The sequence below is a fragment of the Mus musculus genome, chromosome 8, assembly GCF_000001635.26.
Source record: "Mus musculus strain C57BL/6J chromosome 8, GRCm38.p6 C57BL/6J".
NCBI classification, from domain to species: Eukaryota; Metazoa; Chordata; class Mammalia; order Rodentia; family Muridae; genus Mus; species Mus musculus.
Window position 1 is genome coordinate 102636446 of NC_000074.6, and position 24483 is coordinate 102660928.

Genomic DNA, 24483 nt, shown 5'->3' on the forward strand with positions numbered 1-24483 from the left:
ATTAGAAGATCACTGCTCTGCTTCTTCTATCAAAGGTTCTCCTCTTTCCTCATCTCTTTGTCACAATTATTCTTTCTGTCCCATTTCCCCAATCCATTTTTATTTTTGTTCATAAACAAAAAAACAAACAAACAAACAAACAAACAAACAAAAAAAAACCCTCTCTCGCACACCAGGTTTCTGCCTAAATACTTCAGCTATAAAACTGTTTCCAGTGCCCCTCCAGATCACTGACGGCATTTGCCTTACATACCTGCCATACCATATAAAGTACACACTATGGCCTTCCTCAAACTCTTCCACCATAATTTGCCAGCTCAGCCGCCCTACCTATTGTGCAACAGACTTCATGAGAGCTATCACATCTTTCAGTTTGTTTTAAACCATGTGATTGGACACAGTACAACCTTGCAGCCAGCCTTACTGGATAAATCTCTTGAAACGTGTGTATTGGTTGCACCATGGGGCAGGGAGATCCTTACCCAGAAGAATGACGATGCAGGCAAGGATGGCGATCAGTGCCCCAGTGCTCAGACCGGCATTCAGGATGTAGGCTTCAGCGTTACAGGACAACAGTGCCCCATTCACATCACAGCCACAGACTTTGATAGTGAGGGTATTGGTGCTACTCATAGGTGGAATGCCACCATCACTGATCACAATGGGCAGGAGGTAGAAGTCCTGCTTCTGCCGACTGAACCCTCCACGTCGGGCATATACTCCTGCAGTGTTATCTGTTTGAAGAACAGAGACAGGGTAAGTTTGCATCATAGGTCCGTGCCAGTCACAGCTGCCTGCAGCTTGCCAGCATAAAACCCTATTTTATACTACCAAAGCCAAAGTTGGAACTTTTCTTACTTGTTAATTCAGATAGATGTCAATAGGGGCCATTGATATAGCACAATAGGGTCACAGAATCATCTCTTTGAAACTCAAACAAGCATAAGCAACCAACTCATTAAGCATGTTACCTACACCCGATTCATAAATTCTCACTCATGTTGCAAAGCTCAAGATTGTGAAGCATAACATTGTGTTTTCTTGTCCTAGACTTGATCATGTTTTCCACGTTAACATAGCCTGTTGTCCCAAATGAACCAGTTCAGCCCACTGTGGAGAACTCGCTTCTTTTTGAAGAGCTCATTGCTGTTCCACCTGCCTTGACTTTCCATCCAATGTTCCCTTGCCTCAAACAGCTATTATTTCTATCATGGAAGTGAAACCTCTCCTAGCTCAAGGATACATTCCAGAGTCACCCTTAAACGATGCCTCCTGAACCTTTCTATTACTCTTGTATATCATGACTAATTAAATTGTATAATCCTATCTCTATAAAAGTACATACTCTACACATCGCTCAGAATTTGTTGACAAAACCACTTTGACCTCAATGAGATTGGGGATTTCGAGACAGCAAGGGATTTTATCTGATTCATCTCAGGCCCTTTACTACCAGGCACACAGCAGACATTTAATAAATATTTGTTGAGCAAATAATGTAATTAGGTACTGGGAAAAGTTTCATCAAAATTCCAGATGATGGCTATTATATTTCTCCATGTTTTATAACCTCTACTCCCCAGTGTTTCCTCATCATGTTCACTCTACAGGCAACTACAAAATATAGAATATGTTACCTAGTGGGAAAACATTGGATGAAAAAAAAGTGGAAATTTCTCATGCTCCATCAATTGATCTGCTGATGTAGACTGTCCATTTGTAGTTTAGGAAGCAATAATTCATAGCAAAGAGAATTCTACAGCTGATAGCAAGTCCCACTAACTTGCAGCCTAAAGTAGCTTCATGGGCCATAAATTTGTTTCTATAGTAGGAAAACATCCAAAAATCTCAAAAAGAAATTTATGTATTTTGGTTTAAAAAAATTATTTTACTTGGTAGATCTGGTCTCATGGAAGGTTGAGCATGCAGTCTGAGTGGTGCCAAAGGTGAACTATACTGATTCACTGACTTTGGCAATCTTTAGGATAATAGTTTCTCAGCCATTGTACTGCCAACACCTCCAAGCCAAAGCACCATATTTCTCAGTTTGAGATCTTCTGGATTTTGTATGATTGATACATTGTGCTTTTCTCCAATGAGAAAAGTTCCATATATTACATAAAATAGTGTGGAAAGTAAACTACAAATAACAGTTTCCTAATGATGCTTTTCTGTTCTCTGTGACACTACTATCCCTCACTTAGCAACTAAATGTATGTGTCTATAATAAACTATTTATTTATTTAAGCTGGCAGTGGTGGTACGCACCATTAATTCCAGCATGTGGAAGTCAGAGGCAGGCAGATTTCTGAGTTCGAGGCCAGCCTGGTCTACAGAGTGAGTTCCAGGACAGCCAGGGCTATACAGAGAAACCCCTGTCTCGAAAATCTCCAAAAATAAATAAGTAAATAAACTATTTACAGATATGTCTCTTTTCTACTTTTCTGAATTCAAATAAGACTAACAAGACAACTAAACATTTGCAATCTTTACTCCAGTTCAGTGACTTGAAATATCATTATAGGCATTGTGAATAAAATAAATATTAAAAATGGATAAACATAAGCAAATTAATTGTATGGGTCAAACTAACTGTAATAAGAGTGAACTCCATAGCAGACCTTGACTCCCTTGACCATGCAGGTTCTCCTCTGGTACCATGATATCATGGCTGTAGATAACCTCAACTGAGCATGTTCTCTTTTTTGTTTTTATAAAAATTTTGAAATAACAACTTTAAGCCTATTTTTCAACAATTTGTCCACACAAGCTTTCCTCTACAGATCACAGAAGTCAGGCTTCTACAGGAGAGGAATCAAAACCCAAACACTAGTATAAAGTAGTTCTGAAAACATCAGCAATATATGAGTCCAAAATGTGTCATCTTCTGTAAATCCAGCTGCTCTTAGAAACACTGAAATTATTACAGAAAAATGCATTTCAGTTCCAGGATGGCTGAACAAGTTCCTATCTCTGAGTGATCTAACAGTGGGATCCTTAATACTCCTTTTAAAATATCATCTAGTATGTTTATAGACAAAGGCATTAGGATCCGTCCTGGAGGTAGGAAGGAAATGGACTATGAGTCTTCCAAAAATACTAATTGCAAGATTAAATGATGAATGTTGTTTTATCCTGTCTAGAGCCTCACTAGCTCATCTTTAAAACAAGTAGATCTATTCATATTTTGTCTGAGACAATTCTAGAACTAAATGGTGTAATATATGCTTTGGCTATCTTCTGTACTTGTCTTCCAAAGGTACCAACTTAATCTGCCAACCAGAAACTTAGCATCCAATCCAAAATATATTCATGGGCCTTAATGAAAGGGGAAGGTCACAGACAGAAGGCTTGTTTATGAATAGGCCATATATTGAAATGATCTAAATTGCTTGAATACATAAAATATTTTCTCTGTATGCCCACATTGCCCACCTACCACAGTAGTCTGATCTTTTTCCATATGAGCAGTTCCAAGCACTAGCATTGTAACCTATGATGATATTTCTTGTGATCCATACAGAACATGGTCAGAAATAAAAATATATTGTCAGGAGCAACTGAAAATGAGTTCTAAATGAACTCATGGGAAAAGACACAAACAACAATAGTAAAACTTCCTTCTGTGGACAAATACTGCACTCTAAGCATGACTGTGTATAATTTTCATCTAAATTCTTCTAAGCAGCTGGCCACTCACACTTGAGTATCCTTAGTTTAGATATATGAAATGAAAAGAAGTTTAACTAGGCACATTTACAGGGACTGAGAGATTTCTACATAGTAATTAAAAGGAACTATAAAAGGATGAATATTACATTAATTTTAAATGTTACATTTTGAGATTTCCAGGTTATTTTCTTATTTATCAAAAGCCTAGAAAGAGACAAAACCACTCAATTTTAAGGATCAAATAGAAGTAATTTATATCTTGAATCTTTTCCATATCTGTTATTTCCCTTTAGACATGAAATTAATATATTTAGGATTAACATTGCTTCCATTCACAGTAGCACTTACTATGGTGTCAGCCTGCTGATGATGCTAAGAGAATATTAATACTTTTCTGGAAACTCTTTGGGTAGGAGACTAATAGGACAAGAAACTCATTGGCAAGGATAGGGAAATGAGTTCTTGGAAATGTCACTAAAGCTTCAAATGCAACTGCCTACGCGGAAGTACATTAACTCCATAAGTAAGGAACATATTTGTACTTAAGTTCTAGGCTATATATTTCCTCAGGATTAAAAATGAAAGAAAGAAAGAAAATGTTTGTGAAGCACCTTGGCTTTCCATCCTGATGCTCAATATTTTCAGCTTTGGATGAAAGTAAGATAATCAGTTCTACTTTTTCCCCACTAGGTAAAACTTTGCAAATATTGCCATTAATTACCACTATATGTCATGCAAAGATGGTAGTGTTCCCATAAATGGAGAAAATAAATTCAGGTTTCAAAAATTTATACCTGGAACATGGGCTTCTAATGGCATGCTGCTTTTACGTACACAGTTTTTCATTATACTGACAAAAATCAAGGTTTCCTAATGATAATGGTCTCCATGGCACCAAGTTGGGATACTAATATAAGCATTATGATGAAGATGTAGCCCAATGGGGAAATACATAAAATGTGACAGTAAAAGAAAAAGTATGATGGAGAAACAGCCCTTGATATTAAACTACACTGGACACCAAATCTTGATAATCAAGGCCATATTGCCTGAAATGGGCTTAGTTTCTGCATGTTAAAAAGTAACCCAGGGGGATCAGGGTGGGGGGAGGGTATAGAGGACTTTTGGGATAGCATTTGAAATGTAAATGAAGAAAATATCTAATAAAAAAATAAATGTAGAGAACTTAAAAAAAAAAAAGTAACCCAGGGAAACAGGGCAGCAAGGTCCTGGAATGATCTGCTGTTTTCATATTGACATCAGCCGGAAGTCCTTCCTTGCATCTCTTGGTTCTCTGCTGGTTTAGTCCCTGAAGGTGAACAACTCTCATTCCATGACCAACTGGAGCACTCTGGTTATTTATAAGGCACTTTAGTCTGAGAATCTGCTCTTGAGATCACTACATATGTGGGGGAAAGTAAAGTAGGCCTTGCTCCTAGGGAAATAATTTCTTCCCTTCTCACTCAAATTTGCCTGTTCTGCTAATTCATCAAACCCTTAAGGACAAGGTAAATTCAGCCATTTCATTAAAACTCTGCCATATATTAAGGTAATTCATTATTAAGTCAGTAGCCAAATAAACATTTGTTTACTTTCTATCAGGCTCCAGCTTCACTAAGACAGGCAAATAGCTCCATCATATATATTGATAATATAATGATATGTAATAAAATAATATAATAAATATATAACAATAAAATAATATATATAAATCATATTGCTATATATGCATCATACATATATATAATGCATATATGTGTATATTTGTGTGTATGTTTGTATGTGCATGTGTGTATTTCAGAAATCAGTATAATGCACAGTTATAACAATATTACTAGAAAGTTTGATTTTACAGAATTATTTTATGCTCATTTAAATTTGTGAATTTGGAATAATTTGCTTTGATTTGGTGCACCAACCATCTTGTCATTGTCAATCTGAATGACTTAAATATTAGAAATTAAAAGCAGCATTTGCATAGTCATTAGTGTACCTGTGTGTGTCACTAGTGCTCAGAGAGGGAACTTACTGACCCTACACATATTCTGATTTTCTTAACTTATGAAATGACCACAAATGTAAGGATGCATAATTGCCATAAATAAAAGGCTAGAATGTAAAGCTGACATGTGAAGAAAAAAGGTAGAGAGGTGAGAACTGTTGTTAATTTTAGTGAGAAAACAGTTGCTAAGGATAATATGAGGACAAAAGGTACAGGAAAAGTACAATGTTCATATTGAAGATGGCATAATGAGGAGTTAAAAGATGCTGCAACATCAGGTTTCTGCACAATAGAAAGGAAGGACAGGTCAAAGGTTAACATTCCCAGAAGGTGAGATTTTTAAACTCAAATGTAAAATTTGAGTTTCTTATTTAAAACAGAGGAAAGGAATGTGAACAACCACCTCCTAGGAATAAAGCAAGGGGCCTGGAGAGGTGACTCAGCAATGCAGTGTGTCCTGCTCTTGGAGAGGGCCTAATTGGACTGCCAGCACCAACATCAGCCGGCTCACAACCACTTGTAACTTTAGCTCCATCAGGACGCCATATCTCTACACTCTGTAGAAATAAGATTTATATGCACATACCTGACTGCTTCACATACATACACATAAATAAAAATTTTAAAATGCCATCTTAAAAGAGGAAAACTAAGGAACAATTTATTTAAATTTTGCAAAAGATGAAAGGATTGAAAATTGTGAAATAATATTACTATTTTTATTTGTCTATTAGTTAATGACTAAAAATATGGTTATTTGAGTTTAGTGTGCATATGAGAAAGTCAGAGAGAAGTGACTTTCCTGATGCTTTCAATAAACAATAAAACATTTTCAATGGACAGTTTGCATATTATTACAAGTCAAAGTATATTACATAAAAATCTATTTTTAATGAAAGAAAAATAAATAACAAACTGGTAAAAAAAAAGATTTTGATCTATTCAAGTCATTCTAAGAATTCATTCTAAAAGAATTAATCACATATATGGCAAAGTTGTGCAAAAGCAATGAATTTAAAAACAGCAGTCAAAGGTTGTCCTTTAGTCAACAGGACCATAGTTACAGGGCATTCCTAACAAGATTCTGGTGCATACTAATGTGTATCACTTGCAGAGTGGCAAATAGATGTATTGTTTAAGTTGACTTTTATTTAAAAATAAGAAAACAAACAGCTAGAAGGGACTATAAAACAACAGTGCCTATTTTTGACAATGCACTGTCATATTAGTTTTACTATTTTTAATCCTACTTCTGCTGTCTGCATTTTTAAATTTTCTTACAAGGGATATATATTAATTATGCAACAGAGGAAGATCATAAAATGCTTTGCAAATATATTTAACTACAATTATTATGACTATGACTGAAACAGACATGAAATCATTTTTCATTTTCTCTTCATGCAGTCCCTGATTTCTAGGCTGATGAACAGAAATGCATATGTGTCCTAAGAATGGCTCTTTCTTAACTATCAAGTAAAGAAAAAAAAAGAAAATAGAACTGAAATAACTGGAAAATATTATGGCGTTCTCTGTAATTTCTAGCACATCATATGCACCGAACAATAACTTCCAAATATTTAGACTTATTAGTGACGGGGTGTATGGCCTTGGATAGATCAGTGCTTTTTGGCAATTCATGTTTGTGCACATTTGAAATTGTGACTAAAGACATATAACATATCCTTATGGGCTCTTTAAAGAACTGGGTGAAATTGGTTCCGGAAAGATTTTCTAAGCCAGTGAAGAGCTGGCTAGGTGGGAGGGATCATTCCCTGACTTCTCCAACCTTGTACTTTTCTTATCCATTATGCATTCCTTGTGTTTTTAGAGATGTCGTAAGTCTGATGTTTTCAAAGTAAATGTACCTCAAATCCTCAAACAACTCCATTCTGATGTTACTAGCTAAGGATGGACTTAAATGTTGAAGAGCCATCAAGTGTTCTACTTTCTTGATACCTGCTGATCCAGCTTTGAAGCTGAGACCTCAGGATGGAGTAAGACAAAGTGAAATAAAAGGCTGATTTCTATTAAAATGTGTTCGCTTTTATACTTCTAAAGACGCTTAGGACAACGTTTGGCAAACACAATAGTGACTCTTCACATGGCATAATGGAAGTAAACACTCAAGGAGATAGGAACTTGATACTTTTACTCAGCATGCTCTAAACCATTATCTCCTGTTTTCTCTGGAAAATAGTCTCTGCCGAGAAATTCGGTAACTCAGTAGGCTATTAATAGGCTATGGAATGTGATTATTCCTTTTGGATTACTTCAATGTGTAATTACTTTTAGAAGCCAGCAGAAAGAAACTCTATTAAATGATAATTATAGGACTGTATTTGCTTTGAGGTTTTGTAATAGCACTAAACATGGGAGTTTTCATTAACTGTTTGCCATAGTTAATAAAGCAATTTTTCTTAAAAAGTAGCAATTCTCTGCAAAAGTATAGCTCGACAGTAGGATTAGTCTCCTAAAAGAGAGGGTAGGAGAGAAGGACTGCAAGAGTGGCTGGCTCATTGGTGGCAATATAATCTCTATGAAATTATAGATGGCGTCCACAAAGTACTGTGGCAAAAGAAAACACTCATAAGCCTCCGGAGAACAATATGCCATAGTACAGAGTTCACAGAGGTTAATGGAGACAAAATACCATTTCACATTTCAAAAATAAATGAATAAATAAGTGAGGCTGTGCAAGTGATGAGGATAGCACCGCTGACACAAGGAATAAAGCCCAGAACAGCCTGCTGCTTTCAGGAGGCATACTGTAAATGCAGATCTTGCTGGGATTAGAGCAAGGAATTAGACTTCCCATGTAATTTGGGGATTATATCAAGACAGAGATAAAAATATGAGCACAAATATTTGAGAAAGGGGATCTTAGAAGCAGCAGGGACATAACAAACCTGTGCAATTTCCCCACAGTTTCCTGGACAACTGATCACGCTGCCTCACTGCTGACAACAGTAGGTCAGAACTGATATTACCACTGTAGTGCAAAAAACAAAGCCAGGTGCTGATACAACATAGTATTGGAAACTGGTTTGGAAAGAAGGGAGCTGTTAGCAGCAAAAGCGGGCATTCTCTCGTGCTAAAATACAGACATGCAGATAGCTCAGAAAGCCTTATCAAATCTCTATGTGTACCTTTCTCCACTTAGCTAAGTACACATTTATTCTCATCTACACTCCCGTTCCTCTGTACTCAAAAAACACCATAAGAAAAATGAGTTCTGTGTTACTCTCTGGCCAATGAAACTTAAGTGTCCCTAGCTGAGAATTCTTGTCTACCCTAGTATATTTTGCAAAACCAAAATACCTCTTTTCCTCCTTCTCTGTGTCTCTGTGTCTCTGTCTGTCTCTGTCTCTGTCTGTCTCTCTGTCTCTCTGTCTCTCTCTCTGTCTCTCTTGATTCCTCCCTCCCTCCTTCCTTCCCTCCCTCTCTCCCTCTCCCCTTACCTCCCTTGCTCCCATCTCCTATGCTGTGGATTGAAAATGTGAATTTTCGGCTCTTGCATACCATGGGGACACCCTATAAGGCAGCTCCCTACCAAAGCCCTTTCAGTTAAATTTATTTGGGGGCCAGGTTCTTACTAAGTTGTGTAAGTTTTCCTTGAACCCATTCTCTAATTCAGCAAATCTTCAAATTTGCACTCTTCTTGCCTGGAACTTCAGAGTAGGGGTGAGAAGTGGGTGGTGGATTATAGGCCTGTCTCTTAGGTCTCTCGCCAATTATTTCTTAAAAGAACTTACTCCTGCACATAAAGCCAAGAGTGTGAAAAAGAACTAGGTTAAGGACAAAAACGAAGGATGCAAAATAATGATGCTATTTGGAAATGATAGGAGTCATTTTTAAAGTGAAAGCTGGGCTTACTGTAAGGAACCTTTAAACCACATGTCTGCAGATGATATGTGTTGCTTTGTCTGAGAAAGCAATGTATTGAGAGAGAAAAGCCCCTAGGGTATTTCTTCTAAGTGACTCGTATTGATAAATCTTTAAATTATGAGACCGATAATTAAAGGCTGTAGTCACTTTGCAAAATATTAAAATATGTCAGATCACTTTGCCTCCAGATCCAAGTAGCATAAAGAATCTAGCTCCATTACAATATCAGCACAGGAAGAAGTTAAAACAGTAACATCAACCAAGTTGCCTTAAAACTCAGCTCTACACTCTATTTTGATGGTCAACTTTAGGCCAATTATTTAAAAGTTTTGTGCTTCATTTTCTTCATCTGTAAAATGGGAATGACCTGCCTGTGGTACAATGAAAACTGAGTGAACAGACTAGGGGAGGAATCTCAACACAGTGCTTGCATCACGGTGACTGGCATTATGGTACCGAAGGCAGTATAACAGTGTTCGATTGTATCTATGGTCATTACATTAGTTTGCAATCTCTGCTCTGAGTCTGTTCTCAGTCATAATGAAGGCAACAGCCCTACAATGTTTATAAGGAAAACTTGGAGCTACTTGAACACCTATATCAAGAACGCCTCCCTCTGTTTCCCACCCTAGATGATGGCATTGGTTGTATCAATTTCATAAGTTGAGATTAACATGGCTTTACATACACAATCTCCACTGAGAAGAAATGATCAGAGCATTGCAGACTTGTCTGCAAGTCAAAACAATCGCTTATTCTTTGTTCCTGGGCTCCACTACTAAGTTTGTCCCAGGACTATGCCAAGATTGTATATGTCTATACAACCAAACCATCTCCTTGACCTTCTAGCAAGCTGTAAGTCTGTATCCTCCTTGACAGACAATGAAAACCAAGAACTGCATTGAATACTGTCCTGTTCTTGTTTGCAATGGACAGTGTTTCACTTAAACCTCTTCCAGCAATACCAATGTCAGCCCTTTTTGATCTGGAGTTCTGTTCCCAGCCACAGTGCATTGCAACTAGGTTTTGAGGGGAAGGCCTGTACGTGAAAGATTATGCTGCCTTACAAAGTTGAACTAATCTCTTTTAATGCTTTACTTGGTATCAATATTCATAAAGCCACGCTTACCCCGAAGGGTTTATCAATCTTTTTTAAAAATTAGATAAATGGAGTTGTTTGCATATTGACCCTGTAAGCTTCCCCACTTGGTTTTCCTGCTGCTTCATGAATATCAAAGCTAATGTGAAAAAAAATGAGGAAAATAAAATTAGATTCACTTATTCATATGTATCAAATGAGTCCATGTGTCAAAACGGAAGTAGCATTATTATTCCTTGTTTATTCTTCAACAGGAAGGAATTATTAGATTAGCGAAAATATTTGTGCTGTGGAATATACAAAGCATTTGTTTTCCATCTCTACATCTATGAATTCATAGGAGCTATGGTACAAACCTCTGTTGTCTCTTACTGTGAAGTTTGGGTTGTGCATGATTTCAGGGGGTAGGCTGAAGATAAATCTTGGTCCATTGGCTGTGTCGTCCTGGTCATCTGCACTAACTGTAACTATTGGCTGAAAGAGAAAGGTTGCCCATAAATAAAGAATGATGATATTAGAATATCATTTACCCAGAATGTCTTAGCAGACTTAACTTTTAACATCTCATAAAAACAGGACTAACACATGAAATTTCATGGACAGAAGGAGGTAACACAGCTTGAATATTAAAATAGACAAGCTCTATTTTAAATTCATTGCTTATGGTCAGGGCAGGAGAAGCTAGCCTTACCTGGTTGGAGAGTGCCTTGGGGTGATCGCTCTCACAGATAAAACCTTCATAAGGGGCAGCAAACTTAGGAGCATTGTCATTGACATCCAGGACCCTGATGGCCACTGGGACTTTGGTTTCCTGATGTCTGTTGTCTGCAAAAAGTGAATTCAGACAGTAAACAAATAACAAAGGTAAGAATATGTAATAGTCCAAGCTGATTCTCAGAGTGAATAAGCTTCAATCCCTATATGGGCGGTTCTGAGAAAAGCATCATTATGGCTTGACTAGGAAATGTCCAGACACACTTAAATCTTTAGGGGTTGGTTTCTAGTTTGTGGGCTTTGGAAAGTGATTAGATCCAGGGGCCTCTAGTATAATTAATGACCTACTGAAAGCTTCATAATACTGTGGTATTATTTGGAAAACAATGAAAAGTAGGAAGTAGAGCCAAGTTAGAGAAAGGAAGCCACTCTGCTTTCGGTCTTCCAGGATGTGAACATCTTTGATTTGTAGCAGGTTGCCTACCAAGATGCTTGGCTTCTTTATAGGCCCACAAGGATAGAGCAAGTTTGACCATGGGTTGCAACTTGTAATCTGTGGATACAACTAAATCCCGGTTCTTTTTAAGTTATCCTCCTGGGTACTTCTTACAGAGCTGGGTGAAGAAAAACATAAACAAAAACAAAAAACAAAACAAAACAACCACCACAACAACAAACCAAAACAGAACAAAACCAAAAAGCAAAACAAACAAACAAACAAACACCTAACACATGAATTGTTGACCCAAAAGCTATCTCAGATCAGAAGTGTGTGAAATTGGGTGGAAGGATTGAGGGAATAAATGCCGCTCAGAAACCAGAAGATATTAAACCAGTTTCCTACTTTGGCTGAGAATAATTACAAAGTTTGCTAATGCAACCTGGTCCTGCTAGTAAGTAATTTATTATCATGATCCTTAAAGTGGACTCTTGGGAGCAGCATTAATCCACCTGGTCATTTGTACCACACCTAAATTATTAGACTCTAGTATAGATCTTTTGAATAAGAAACTCCCATGATGAGTCCAAGAACTTTTGTTATAATAGGAGAGCCATGAGATGGTTCGAGAGCGATTGACATATGATCATGTTTAAGAGTTATCAGTTAATCACTATTCAAAATGCCACAAGCCTTGTTTACAAGGCTGCTGTTTGAGGTTTAACATGATGGCCATATGTTCTAAGTTGCTGGAGGCCATAGAGCATCTCTGATAGCTATCCTTGGTTTTTCAAGTTGACTACATCTGGAGTTAACTAAAACCCAAATAACCGGGTACAGCTGTGAGAGATTTTTTTTCTTTTCTTAATTAAATCGTTAGAAATGAGAAAAACACACTTTTAATCTGGAACTTTAAAATGGAAAGATAAACCTTTCATCCAGATGTTTTGAGGTGAGAAGATCTATCTTTAATCTAGACCACACCTTCTGCTGGTGACCTAAATGAAGGATATGGAAGATGGAAGCAAAGCTCTTTCTCTTTGCATGCTTACCATCACCATCACTAGCAAGTTCATTCCTTTACTGGCATTAGAACCTACTTCTTCATGATTTCAGTGTCTAATGGAGACCAGTTGAGACATGCAGCCTCATGGACCATACAACTACTGGATTATTAAACCTTCCATTCATAAACAGTTATTGTTGGATTAGCTGGACCACAGCCTGTAAGTCATTCTCTAGATCCATTCATATGTCTATTGAGAGATTAAATCTGTAAATTCTGATGCTCTGGAGAATCCTAGCTAATGTGCCATCCTTCTGAGTGTGTATGCAAAGCTTCAAAACAAAATGAAAAAAATTCTACTTGACTAATTATTGTTCTAGATACATAAATAAAATTAAAATTTAAAGAACAAAAAGGGGGAAAAGCCCAGGAACTTACCATAAAACTAAATATTACTGTTCTAAAAATAGCTATATAACATATAACAACAAAACGATTCTTAATGTCATTCTGCTATACTCATAGATCAGAGCCTTGCTCAACCATCATCAGAGACACTCCCTCCTGCAGCAGATGAGAATAGATACAGAGGTCCAAAGCCAGGTATTATACATAGATTGAGAGACCCTGGAACACTCATCCCTGCAAGGGATGTCTGCATCAAATCAGGGTTCAGGGAACCCTGCAAGAGAAGAGGCAGGAGCAGTTTAAGAGCTAGAGGAGTTGGAACACAAACAAACAAACAAACAAACAAACAAACAAACACACCAAATAAGCAAGCAAACTAACTAACTAACTAACTAACTAACTAACTAACTAACTAACTAAGGACCTCTAAATTAACATGATCAAAATTCATAGGGATTCACAAAGACAGGCAGCATGCACAGGGCCTGCACTAGCTCCTCTACATATACATGGCTTTAAGATTAGTGTTTTTTGGTGATTTCTGAGTGTGTGTGATTCTTGTGGCTTCTCATGAGATCTATTTCTGTTGGTTTATTTTGTCCAAGTCAGATGTGTTAGTTTTGTTTTACATTACTACATATATTATATTATATTATATTATATTATATTATACTATACTATATTATATTATATTTTTATCTCTTAGAAGCCTATTCATTTTCTAATGAGAGACAAAACAGGAGTGGATCCCAATGGAACTGCGAGGAGTAAATGGAGGGGGAAAATGAAATGAGGATATATTATTTAAGAAAAAAATCTATTTTCATTAAAAGGAGGAAAAAATCTAAAACATAACAATCGCAATTCTCAGCAATTTCATTTTATAGACAAGAGATAGAAGAATTAATATTTAGTGAAGTCAAATCAAAGCCCTTAGGAGAATACTTACGAATTTCTGCTGCGAAGACAGAGATGTTGAGCCAGGCAGTTTCTTCCCTATCTAGAGGTTTCGTAGTTTTAATAAAACCATCTTCTGGATTAATCGTGAAAAACCTGTCGAGGTCAGTATGACGATCAATTGAATACCTAAGCAGAATGCAAATGAGGCAATTAAACCAAAACATTCAGAGCAGCTTAATATTTGAATATTTTCCCTATGTTATATTTAAAGCAACTTCTTTTTCAACTGATCTCATGAGTTAAGTTTTCTTTTTAATCAAATTTACTTTTCAAACTTTACACATGAATCTTTTATAGAAATCATTTTGGTCTGTTGGCCTTCTTTATGCAATACAATGAATGAAAACACTGCTTTGCATATTTGATTGAGAAGTATAATAATGTGTTGCATATTTCTCCATATTTGCTATAATCACCCACCATCTGAATATTTATGAAATCGCATTTGGGAAGTGAGTTTGCCTCACGCCCAAGCTACTCAGAAAGTCACAAATGTATCCAACCTTTGCCAAGATTTGGATATGAAATATTAAATAGGTTCAAGTTTATCTGAATTCATCATTAAAGATCATTTATAGCTCTAAACATCAGGACTCTCCTCACTAAAAGAATAGTGCTAGTTATATATTACATGGTTTTTGGTTTTGTTTGGTTTGATTTGGTTTTTTTGCTTTAGTTTATTTAGCTATAGATAATTATATAGGTAATTTCATCCTGAATTCCAAGATGCAAAACAAGGTCCAGCCAGTTATTTATAGGTTATCCTCTCCATACCTTACTGAGTGTGTTGTGCTTCACAATGAAGTACAAAGGTTGTATCAAATCTTACTTGCTTGGAAGTTTGTCTTTTTCAGAACAAGACAGAATTGTTGTCACAGTATTATGGAGGTGTACATAAGGTCAAGTGGAAGATGAGGAATGAGACTTTGAGGTGAAGTCCAACAACATAGCCAGACTTGGGGCATTCTAGCATCTGAAATTTAATGGGTCTGGTAAGCTTGAAAGGTCCCACCAATTAATTTTATCACCAACACCAAAGTGAAGAACAAAGATAAACCACGCTTATACAAATAGCACCTGGACTTCAAAAGAGGATAGTTTCCTCATGTTAGATGTTTTGGCTATGTTTTCCTAAAATGTATAGAATGTGCCTATTTTAAGGCACTAGTGATGGTTAAAAATAAAAGAAAGCAGAGGAAGTAAGGATTATGAATATCAAAGACCTTACTCTCTCCTAAAAGTATGCACGATGAGATTTACAAATGGTGTATGTCTGCTGGCTGTGGAACCAATGTTCCTCTTATCTCAGATCAGTCACATCCTTTCCAGGAAAGACAGTCACTCAACTGGCAGTATTTTAAGTATTCAAAACATGAAGTCGTTCATGGTATACTTTGAACTAAAACTCCTTAAGAGAAATACAGTTCCTCTTTTCCGAGGGATGAACTTCAACTTGGTGTTGCATTTCCTCAAAGCCAGGAGAAGCTCTGTAGCTGAGTCTGCAGCCGATAGCTCTATATACAACAGAAGATGTGCTTCCTGCCATAAGGCAGCTTTCTATTTAAGTAACATGAAGACACATGGGCAATGAGGAAGATGCTAAGGCAAGATATTACTCTACAAATAGGATGATGATCCCTGGATCTGGATCTTGGAAAATCTTAAAGCCAGTCATTTTGCATTGCACATAATCAGAATTGTATAATTTTTACAAGTCACGTAAAATGCCTAATTTCAGCATATTTATGTTTAAACTAGCACAACAAGGTGCCTAACTGTATATTGTATGCAAGAATAAAATGAGAAATCCTCATGCCTCACTGACATTAAGCAGTGCAACCCAAAAGAGCAGTTATTTTTGCTGTCGCCCCTGCTGCTGTTATATTGGGGAGAAAATAGGAAAGCTCTTGGGTGCCAGAGGTAACCTCCATGCCATAGCCAATGAGAAAACATGGAAGACCTATAAGCAAAGGAGTGAAATCAGAAGAACGGAATGATTACTCAGGTAATCATTCTGGTAATCTTTTTCCTCTGAGAAAAAGAGAACAGAGGAAATGTAAGAATTCGATGTAGTTTTTAAAGAAATATCAACTGAAATGCCCAAGTAATTGAAACCTATGTGTTGAATAGAGTAACGGTAGGAGTCAATCAAGGTTGGCATATCTGGGATGTTTAGCAGAGTTTTGGAAACATTCTTGCCTGAGTGCCTGAGAGGGAGCTATGAGGAAACACAAAATTAAGTTAATTCACCAAAAGAAAAAAAATTTGAGGGTAAAATTCAACTAGGAATAGGTTGCAATGTTAAGAAAGCAAGGACTCAACCCTGTGCTAGGCAGGGATGCAGTTATGGGTTTGAGTGTGATGGTGATGATGCTGGTGCTGGTTATGGTAGTGGTGCTGACAATGGTTATACACTGTGCTTCCAATGCATGTGTGTTAATGTGGATACTTGTATATACGTGTGAACTAGAGGCTGAAAGAAAACCTCAGCTATTGATATTCAAGAACTTTATACCATGTTTTGGGGGCAAGGGTCTGCCACTACCCTGGAGTTCTTTCCAAGTAAGCAAAGCTCATAGTCAGAAAACCCAGAAGATAAGAACTATAAGCCTGGTCCACCATACCCAGCATTTTTTATAGGTTCTTGGTCCTGTGGAGGCGTGATGCCCCCAGAGAAGGGATATGCTAAGGGGATGAGGTGGGAGTGGATGGGTGAGTCGGGAGCACCTTCTTAGAGGCAAATGAGAAGTTATAGGAAGGGGGCTCATGGAGGGGGGACAGGAAAGGGGGACAATATTTGACGTATAAATATATAAAATAATTTTTTTAAATAAGAAAGCCAGGTGAGCCAAAGACCTACAATAGAAGCAAAAGCAGCTGGCAAATCAATTAACTTATTAATTAATTAGCTAAATAATCCTCAATAATATTTTACTATACTCATAGATCAGTGTCTAGCCCTAGCCCGATCTTTATCATCAGTGAGATGCCAGATAGGTAGAGATGCAGAGACCTACGTCAAACATCATATACAAGAGGACTGAACTTAGATCCTCATCACCACAGAAAAACCCATCATGGAGGTACATAATACAACACCAGCCCTGGGGTAACAAACACAAACAGACCCTTGGTCCTTGCTATCCAACCGGCCTAAGCAGGAACCCAAGTGGGTAGGACAGAGGCTTGGCTCTATTTAGTTATTGAGAATCTGTGGATAATTTATAGACTTGGAAATTGCCTGCATGCCCAGGACAGCCAGAACTGAAAATAGGAGACAAATAAATGGATTGCAGATGTGGATCCATAGAGAAAATGAAGTGCAGGGGAAATAAGTAGTTGCTCCGTGTGTCCTTATGTTGATGTTCTTCTTAAAAATTGTCCTCTTGGCAGTGGTGGTTTATGCCTTTAATCCCAAAACTGGGGAAGCAGAGGCAGGCAGGATGTCCCCAGCCCTCCTACTCTCCCCAGTGTCTCTAATCACTAACCAACACGAAATTTGTCTGAGATTTCACATTCTCCCTTTGCGTGGGGTCATGTACTATTTGTTTTTTTCTGCTTTATTTGGTCAGTTGGTGTTTTGCCCTGGCTTGCTTCACTGAAAGAAATGTCCCCCTGGTTCATCTTCATTCCTAAAACTGAAACTGATAGAATTCCATGACTTTTATTGCTGAACAGTTCTGTGCGATGTGGGTTCATCCCATTTTCTTATCTACTATCTGTGGATGGGCATTTATTTAGGTTGTGTCTGAATCTTGGCTACTGTGAACAGCCCTGCAATAAACATGGAGATACAGATGTCCTTCAACTTTTATGTCTTTTAGATGGATACACACTAGTAATAGTGCTAGACCATATGGTACTGTTGAGTCTTGAGTCTCCAGTACTATTTGATGTAATGGGTATACAAATCTACATTCGTATCAACAGTAAATGAGTATTTCTCTTTTTCCCTTTCCTTGCTTGCTTTTTTTTCTCTTTGGCTTTTGTTTTCAGGCTGAGACTGGTCATGTTAGCTGTGGCAAAAGGAAATATAAATTGCAGTGTTCACTGATATTTGCTTAGTTGTTTTCAATAGGAACTAACCGTCTTAAGAATGTACATGTACATGTGTGTAGGTTCATGGGTGTGCAGGTTGACATGTGTGCACCTGCATGTGGAGGCCAGAAGACAGCTTTGGTTACCCTTTCTTAAAGACTGCCAATCTTGTTTTTGGAGACAAGATTTCACCCTTTCATGGAGTTTGTCAAGCAGGCTAGGCAGGCTTGGCAGTGAGTTCTAGGAATTTTTCCCCCACCTCTGGCTCCCCAATGCTAGGGTTAGAAACATACTTTGCCACTTTCAAGTGTGTATGTGTATGTGTGTGTGTGTGTGTGTGTGTGTGTGTGTGTACATAACATCTATATTTATGTGTACATATGTATTGTTTTGCTTGGTTTATTCTACCTTGTGTGTTTCTAAATGTTTTTATGTGTGTAGAATATATTCCGGTATAGCACATGGAGTGTAGAAGCCTGAGAAGAATGTTAGCTGTCCTGTTTTGTTTCTCTTTACCTTATTCATTTGAAATAGAACCTCTTACTGAACCTGGACCTGGACCTAAGCTGGAAGCCAGCAAACCCCAGAGTTCCACCTAGTTTTACTCCACCTCTGCTTGGTTTGCAGATGCACACAGCCATGCATGGCATTTTGTGTGGATTCTGGAGTTTGAATGTTGGCCTTTGTAATGGCACGAGAACTCCTCTCACTCTGTCAGCTATCTAACTAGCCAATGCATGGCTTAACCACAAAGCTGGGTGCTGGCGATCAAACCCAGGTCCTTATGCTTTTAACACTAGGACTTAATGAGCTATTTCTGCCAGCGCATTTTACATAGTTGTTGGCTGTTTGTATATTTTTATTGTGTAAATCTCTCATTGGATTTTTTTCTGGGTTATTCAGGTATTTTGGGATTTTCTGGTATGTGCTTAATATAGACTCGTTGTATAAGTTTAGAAGGATGTGCCATCAATTCCATACCTAAGAATCTGAGTTACTAAAGCAAACCATGGTCATTACATTATTCATTCAGTAAACAGATGTCCACCATGGGTAGGCACCACAGTCAGTAGAAGAATTCACTCATTACTTAGAACACAGGTGAGCAAACATCCAGTGGCAAGGGATAACTAACCAACATATAAGATTGTAAAGACTCAGAGTCCCTGTCAAAAGCATTCAACTCTGCTTCTTGTAGCATGAAGGGATCATAGACAATGCAAAATAATGTTACTATTACTTTCTTACAAAACACAATTTAAACACAGTGAAAGAATCCCAGTTGCTCACTTCAAAACTTCTTCTAGTGTTACAATAACCAAAACTGTGTGACACTGACATACGGGTAGGCACAAATGTAAAGAGACTCCAATTGAGAGTCCAGAATGTGGACATCCATCAGCAAGGTAATGTGCTGAGGTTCTCGCTCACATCACACACAGATACCAATTTGAAATAAATCAAAGATCTAAATAAAAACCTAAAACTATAAAATTTCTTCAAATAAAATAGAGATATGAGTATTTTTGAGTTTATCTAGAATAGGCCATAGTTTTTAAATCAGCCAAGTAAAGTAGAAGCAACCAAGGAGGAAAAGGATGGACTTAATCATAATAGTAATAATAATAATAATAATAATAATAATAATAATAAAAACAGTTTGCCTCTAAAGAAACAGGAAAATTTAGAGGCATCTCACAGAATGAGAGAAAATATTTGCAAATCAAATGAGTCCCTATGGAAGCCAGAATACATAATGAACTTTTATAATTCAATAATAAAAAGATGGTTAATACAATTGCATAATGAGAAAGGGATTTAAACAGCTGTTTATTCTCTAGAAAGACATGGAATGCTACTACATGGATCTATATATACAGATACATCCTATCACTATCTGTCAGTGAAACAAACATGACATATGTTTTTGAAATTGTTAAGGTGCCTAGAATCAAGAAGATATAAGCCACGCGGCTGCCACCATTGGAAAATAGCAGAGCCAGTGTGGAAGGAATTGGCAGCTGCTCAGAAATTTAAACACAGGGTTGCTACATGATTAAGCAATTTTAACTCTAATTACACAGCCAAGAGAGAGACAATATGTGTATGCAAAGATGTGTGGAATGGTGTGAACAAAAACTATATCTGTGAAATCCAACAGTTAAAATGACATGAATATCCATGTAAATGACACATAGATAAACAACACACTGGATAGTCATACAGTAAAATATAATTTGGCAATCAAAATGAATTTCAGATGCAATCTGCAATGTGATTGATTCAAAAAATGATACTAATTGGAAGCACCCGGATTACATGTGGCATTAGCTTATTTGAGCGAAACTAAATACCTATATGCTTTGAAAGGATGTATATAACACTTTATGACATGGAGATTTTCAGAAGAAAATAGGCAATGAAGGAAAGGTGGTAAGAATTTATATGGAGGAGAGAGAAAGGGAAGGATAGGAGAATCTCATGTCTAGATTTGTCTTGCAGGATGAATATTAGATGAGGCAGGCACCAACCTTACTTGAGATTAGCATAATAAACACTACACCATCAGTTGAAAAGCAGAGATCTCAGTCTGAGGACAGATTATGTAAAGGGTAGGAATTATGAGTTCGTACCTTTGCCTCAGAGAATGACTTAGATGGGTTGGGGGATTGGACAAGATCTTGAGATACAACGCTAGGTTATATTGAAAGGTGAATTAATGAGAGATAATTCACTCCTAAGTATTGCTGTTTTTCAATCATGTGACATTGGAATGTGCATTTTATAGCAGTCATTTTGGCTAAAAGGTTAATATCAGTATGATGTCTGAGAGCCTGCATGCAGAGAGATTCTGAGGATTCACATGGAAAAAGAAAAGGACGGAGTGGCCATGTAGAGGACAAAAGGCAGTCTAATGCGTAGAACTGGACTTCACACAACTCTGACATTTGAAATAGGGAAGGAGAAGGAGACTTCTGCTTCTTAATAACAGCACCTTTGCAAAGTGCTCATCGGGATTAGACAGAGCTTCCCTAAGACTTGTCGCCGATCACAAATTATGCACTTCTGTTCATGTTGTCTTGCTGCATCCCAAATTGTTTTTAATCAATTTAAGAGACTAAAGTTCATATAAGAACAAAGTGGAGAAGGTACATTGGATCATATGTCCACGCAAGTACTAAAGTCACGGGGGCTTAAGGAGATATTGAATACATGATAATTACTATCCTTATTTCATAATAATTATTTATACTGCCTCTCAGTTCCATAAAGCAGGTAGACCTGCTTAATGGCTATAGCAACCAATATACACAAGGAATCTGGTTTTTGTAGAGAATAAGGGAGCTTGAACACTAAGCAAAATGTTAGCAGCAAAAATGAAATGGTTTCTTATCTTGTAACTCTTAAGTTTGCTTGGAATCTATTGAGCCTGGGCATATTTTGAAGTGAAACGATGTGGGTTCCTGTAAGACTCATCCTAACCTTCCCATCTCTAAAGTTTCCCATGCATGTGTACCTTATTGGGCTGTTGGCAGCATCTGGGTCTTTGGCATGTACTCTCCCAACCACAGTGCCAGCAGCTGCATTTTCTTGAACTTCATGGATATAACTTGGGGCCAAGAACATGGGAGGCTCATCGGCATCTTCTACTGAAATCTTGACGGTCACAGTGTCCTTGAAAGGTCCATTGCTGATGAACTTCGGATCAATGTGAACATTGGCGGCCTCTATCTTCAAGCTATAAGCTCTTTTGGTTTCAAAATCTACAGGCTGTAAGAACGAAAAGAAGATTGGCAACTAGTTTCTTGAAGAAGAAGAAGAATGGGAGATAAAAACATGATTGGCACACAGAGTAAAGCAAAGTTTCTCAAAGAGAGAAAATTTATGCCTGTTCAATATCCAATAATGTAAACCACGTGGTCAAGAAACTAGAACAAAAAGTTGTTGAAGTGTGAGGTATATAAGATCATTGCAAGCACAGAAGTACCACTCCACATAAAGCCAACTACATTCTCTATAGCCATTGAGATAGAGTTCAAATCCATTTGGTGCCTACTCTGTGAAGTGCCACAAATCTAATAATAACTTAACTGCTCCATACTGCCTGTTTCCTACACACACAATGTTCTCGCTTCGTCAGACTGACGGCTTCATTTCTTTTGTTCAGTTTTGACTAGATTGTGTTTTCCAAAGACAATGATCTTACCAGCACATTCATCGGATTATTTATTAGAGTTTATAGACAGATTGGGGCAGGTGGATCTCTTAAATAATGCTGATAGAATTTCTCCCTTTTTCTATTTGTATAGGTGTGCACATGTCTTTCAGGCTGACAAGGAGAATCTTCCTCAATCTTTCCTCACTTTATACATGGACATGAACGTAGGACCTCTCAATTGAACTCAGGGCTCATGAATACTCTACTAGCAGTCTAGCTACCCAGCCTACTCCTGCAAGGGTTCCATGTCTCTACATTCATAGTAGTAAGTTGCAGGAAGACCACTCCACCAACCTATATTTTTATAGGTTCAGGCATCTGGAAGCCTGTCTTCGTGTATACTGTTTATACATCAAATGCTGTAACCACTGAGAAATCTCTCCAGTCCTACATACTTATTGGCATAATTTTACCTTTTCCAAATCTTTGAATCTTAGACATTTCAGAATAATTCTAATAATTTAATAATTTTTGCGCCTCCCGTCCTCCTTTTAATAGATGTTTACAGCTTTCTAGCTGAAATGGAACGCCATAGTTCTGATCTGTGTGCATTCATTATGAGGTTTTCTTCTCTTAGGGCTAAATAATTGACAGTAGATGTGACCTTTCCTTTGGTCAAAGCACATATATGACAAAATGGTCCATCTATAGAATAACAAGTATAAGAAGAACATATTTTTATACAAGAAAAACAACTCAGAGCTTGCATTTGAATAGACACAGTCATAGGACTGTTGATTGAAAGTCCTCCTTATTTCTGAATAAACAATACAGAGAGTTAGCACAGGGTGACAAGCAAAACTGTATTAAGCCCAAGGCCTAAGAATCAACTTCCAAAGCAATATTCCAACAAGGCAGACCTAACAAATATTTGGAATAAGCTTGATCTTTTAAGGCTGGCATCTACTTTCTGTGCAGCTGTCATTTACCTAGCAAATACTTATTTTGAATAGATATACAATCACAGGCTTAGAACTGACCTAGTTCTGTACTGCTCCAGACTCAAGACTGTCATCATTTCAGAAAGCTTAAGCATATTCAGCATCCTTGACTCTGACCTCCCATCTTCCTCTCCCTATAATCAAGGACCACTCGTTTTTGTGACTAACAAATCTATTCTCTAATTCTCCATTATTCTATCTTCCCAGGTGGAACCTACCAGCTCTTAGGTTCTTAGACGTATTGCTGAGAAGCAAAAATAAAAAAGAGAGAATTTATAGATTAGCAATACAAAGCTCTTGCAATTTCTCAGAAATCTCTGTAAAGTGTAAACAGAATCACACATTGGAACCTGATAATTCTGAGACCAGGGTAAATTGTAATTAGATCAGTCTACTATTGCTAATGCAAAATCTTTTGAACTCGATGGATTCCTAAGGACCCAGATGCATCCTACTAGTTATGGTTTCCACTAAAAAGCCCTGCTTATGTTGAGTAGCATGGTTATGCTGCAGTCTAACTAGTTGGCTTTATCCAGATCTTTTCACACTATGAGCTCCAGGTATTTGCAATGAGTTGTCTGGAATATCTTTCCCCACAGCGGTGAGACCCTATTAAGTACCCTGGAAGTTAGACCAGCCTTGTTGTTTTGAGAACCTCTGCTCAATTGCACCAACCAGCTCTGTGTGGTCTTGTAGCTCCCTTTCACTGCTAATGGTGGAGCATCTCCAAAGGATCCACCGAGCCTTGTTGATCTTTGCTTCCCTATAACCAGGAAGGACTGCCTCATGTGGTAACAGGCATCAATCATTTTATTGAATGAGCAGCAGGGGTAATGCTTCGGTAACATTTAAGAATTTACTTACAATAAATTCCCTTTCTCCTTCCAAACAGGATTTGAGGTAGTCCCCCATGTGGATATTTATATCCATGTTATGAATAGTTGAAATAAAACTAAATGAGGCGACACACTGCATAAGCCATAAAAATCTTAATGCCCACCACAGCTTACTAATCCTCACCTCTGAAAATTCTCCCTTAGGGATTCATTCTACAGAAAATGCAAACAAACAGCATTGAAGATGCACAATATTTGTTA

The 24483-nt window shown here is 37.4% G+C and overlaps 1 protein-coding gene across 4 annotated transcripts in view; it reads right to left on the minus strand.

Annotated features, from left to right (window-relative positions):
* Cdh11 (cadherin 11) overlaps positions 1–24483 on the minus strand; it is a 153399-nt gene that overhangs the window by 4351 nt on the left and 124565 nt on the right. For all 4 annotated transcript variants that reach the window (XM_006530626.4, XM_030243272.1, NM_009866.5 and 1 more), the window contains 5 exons: positions 21744–21997; positions 14178–14314; positions 11353–11486; positions 11018–11135; positions 483–734 (listed from right to left, as the gene is read on the minus strand). In XM_006530626.4, the coding sequence (XP_006530689.1) occupies positions 483–734; positions 11018–11135; positions 11353–11486; positions 14178–14314; positions 21744–21997 (895 nt within the window). The remainder of the gene's footprint in view (positions 1–482; positions 735–11017; positions 11136–11352; positions 11487–14177; positions 14315–21743; positions 21998–24483) is intronic.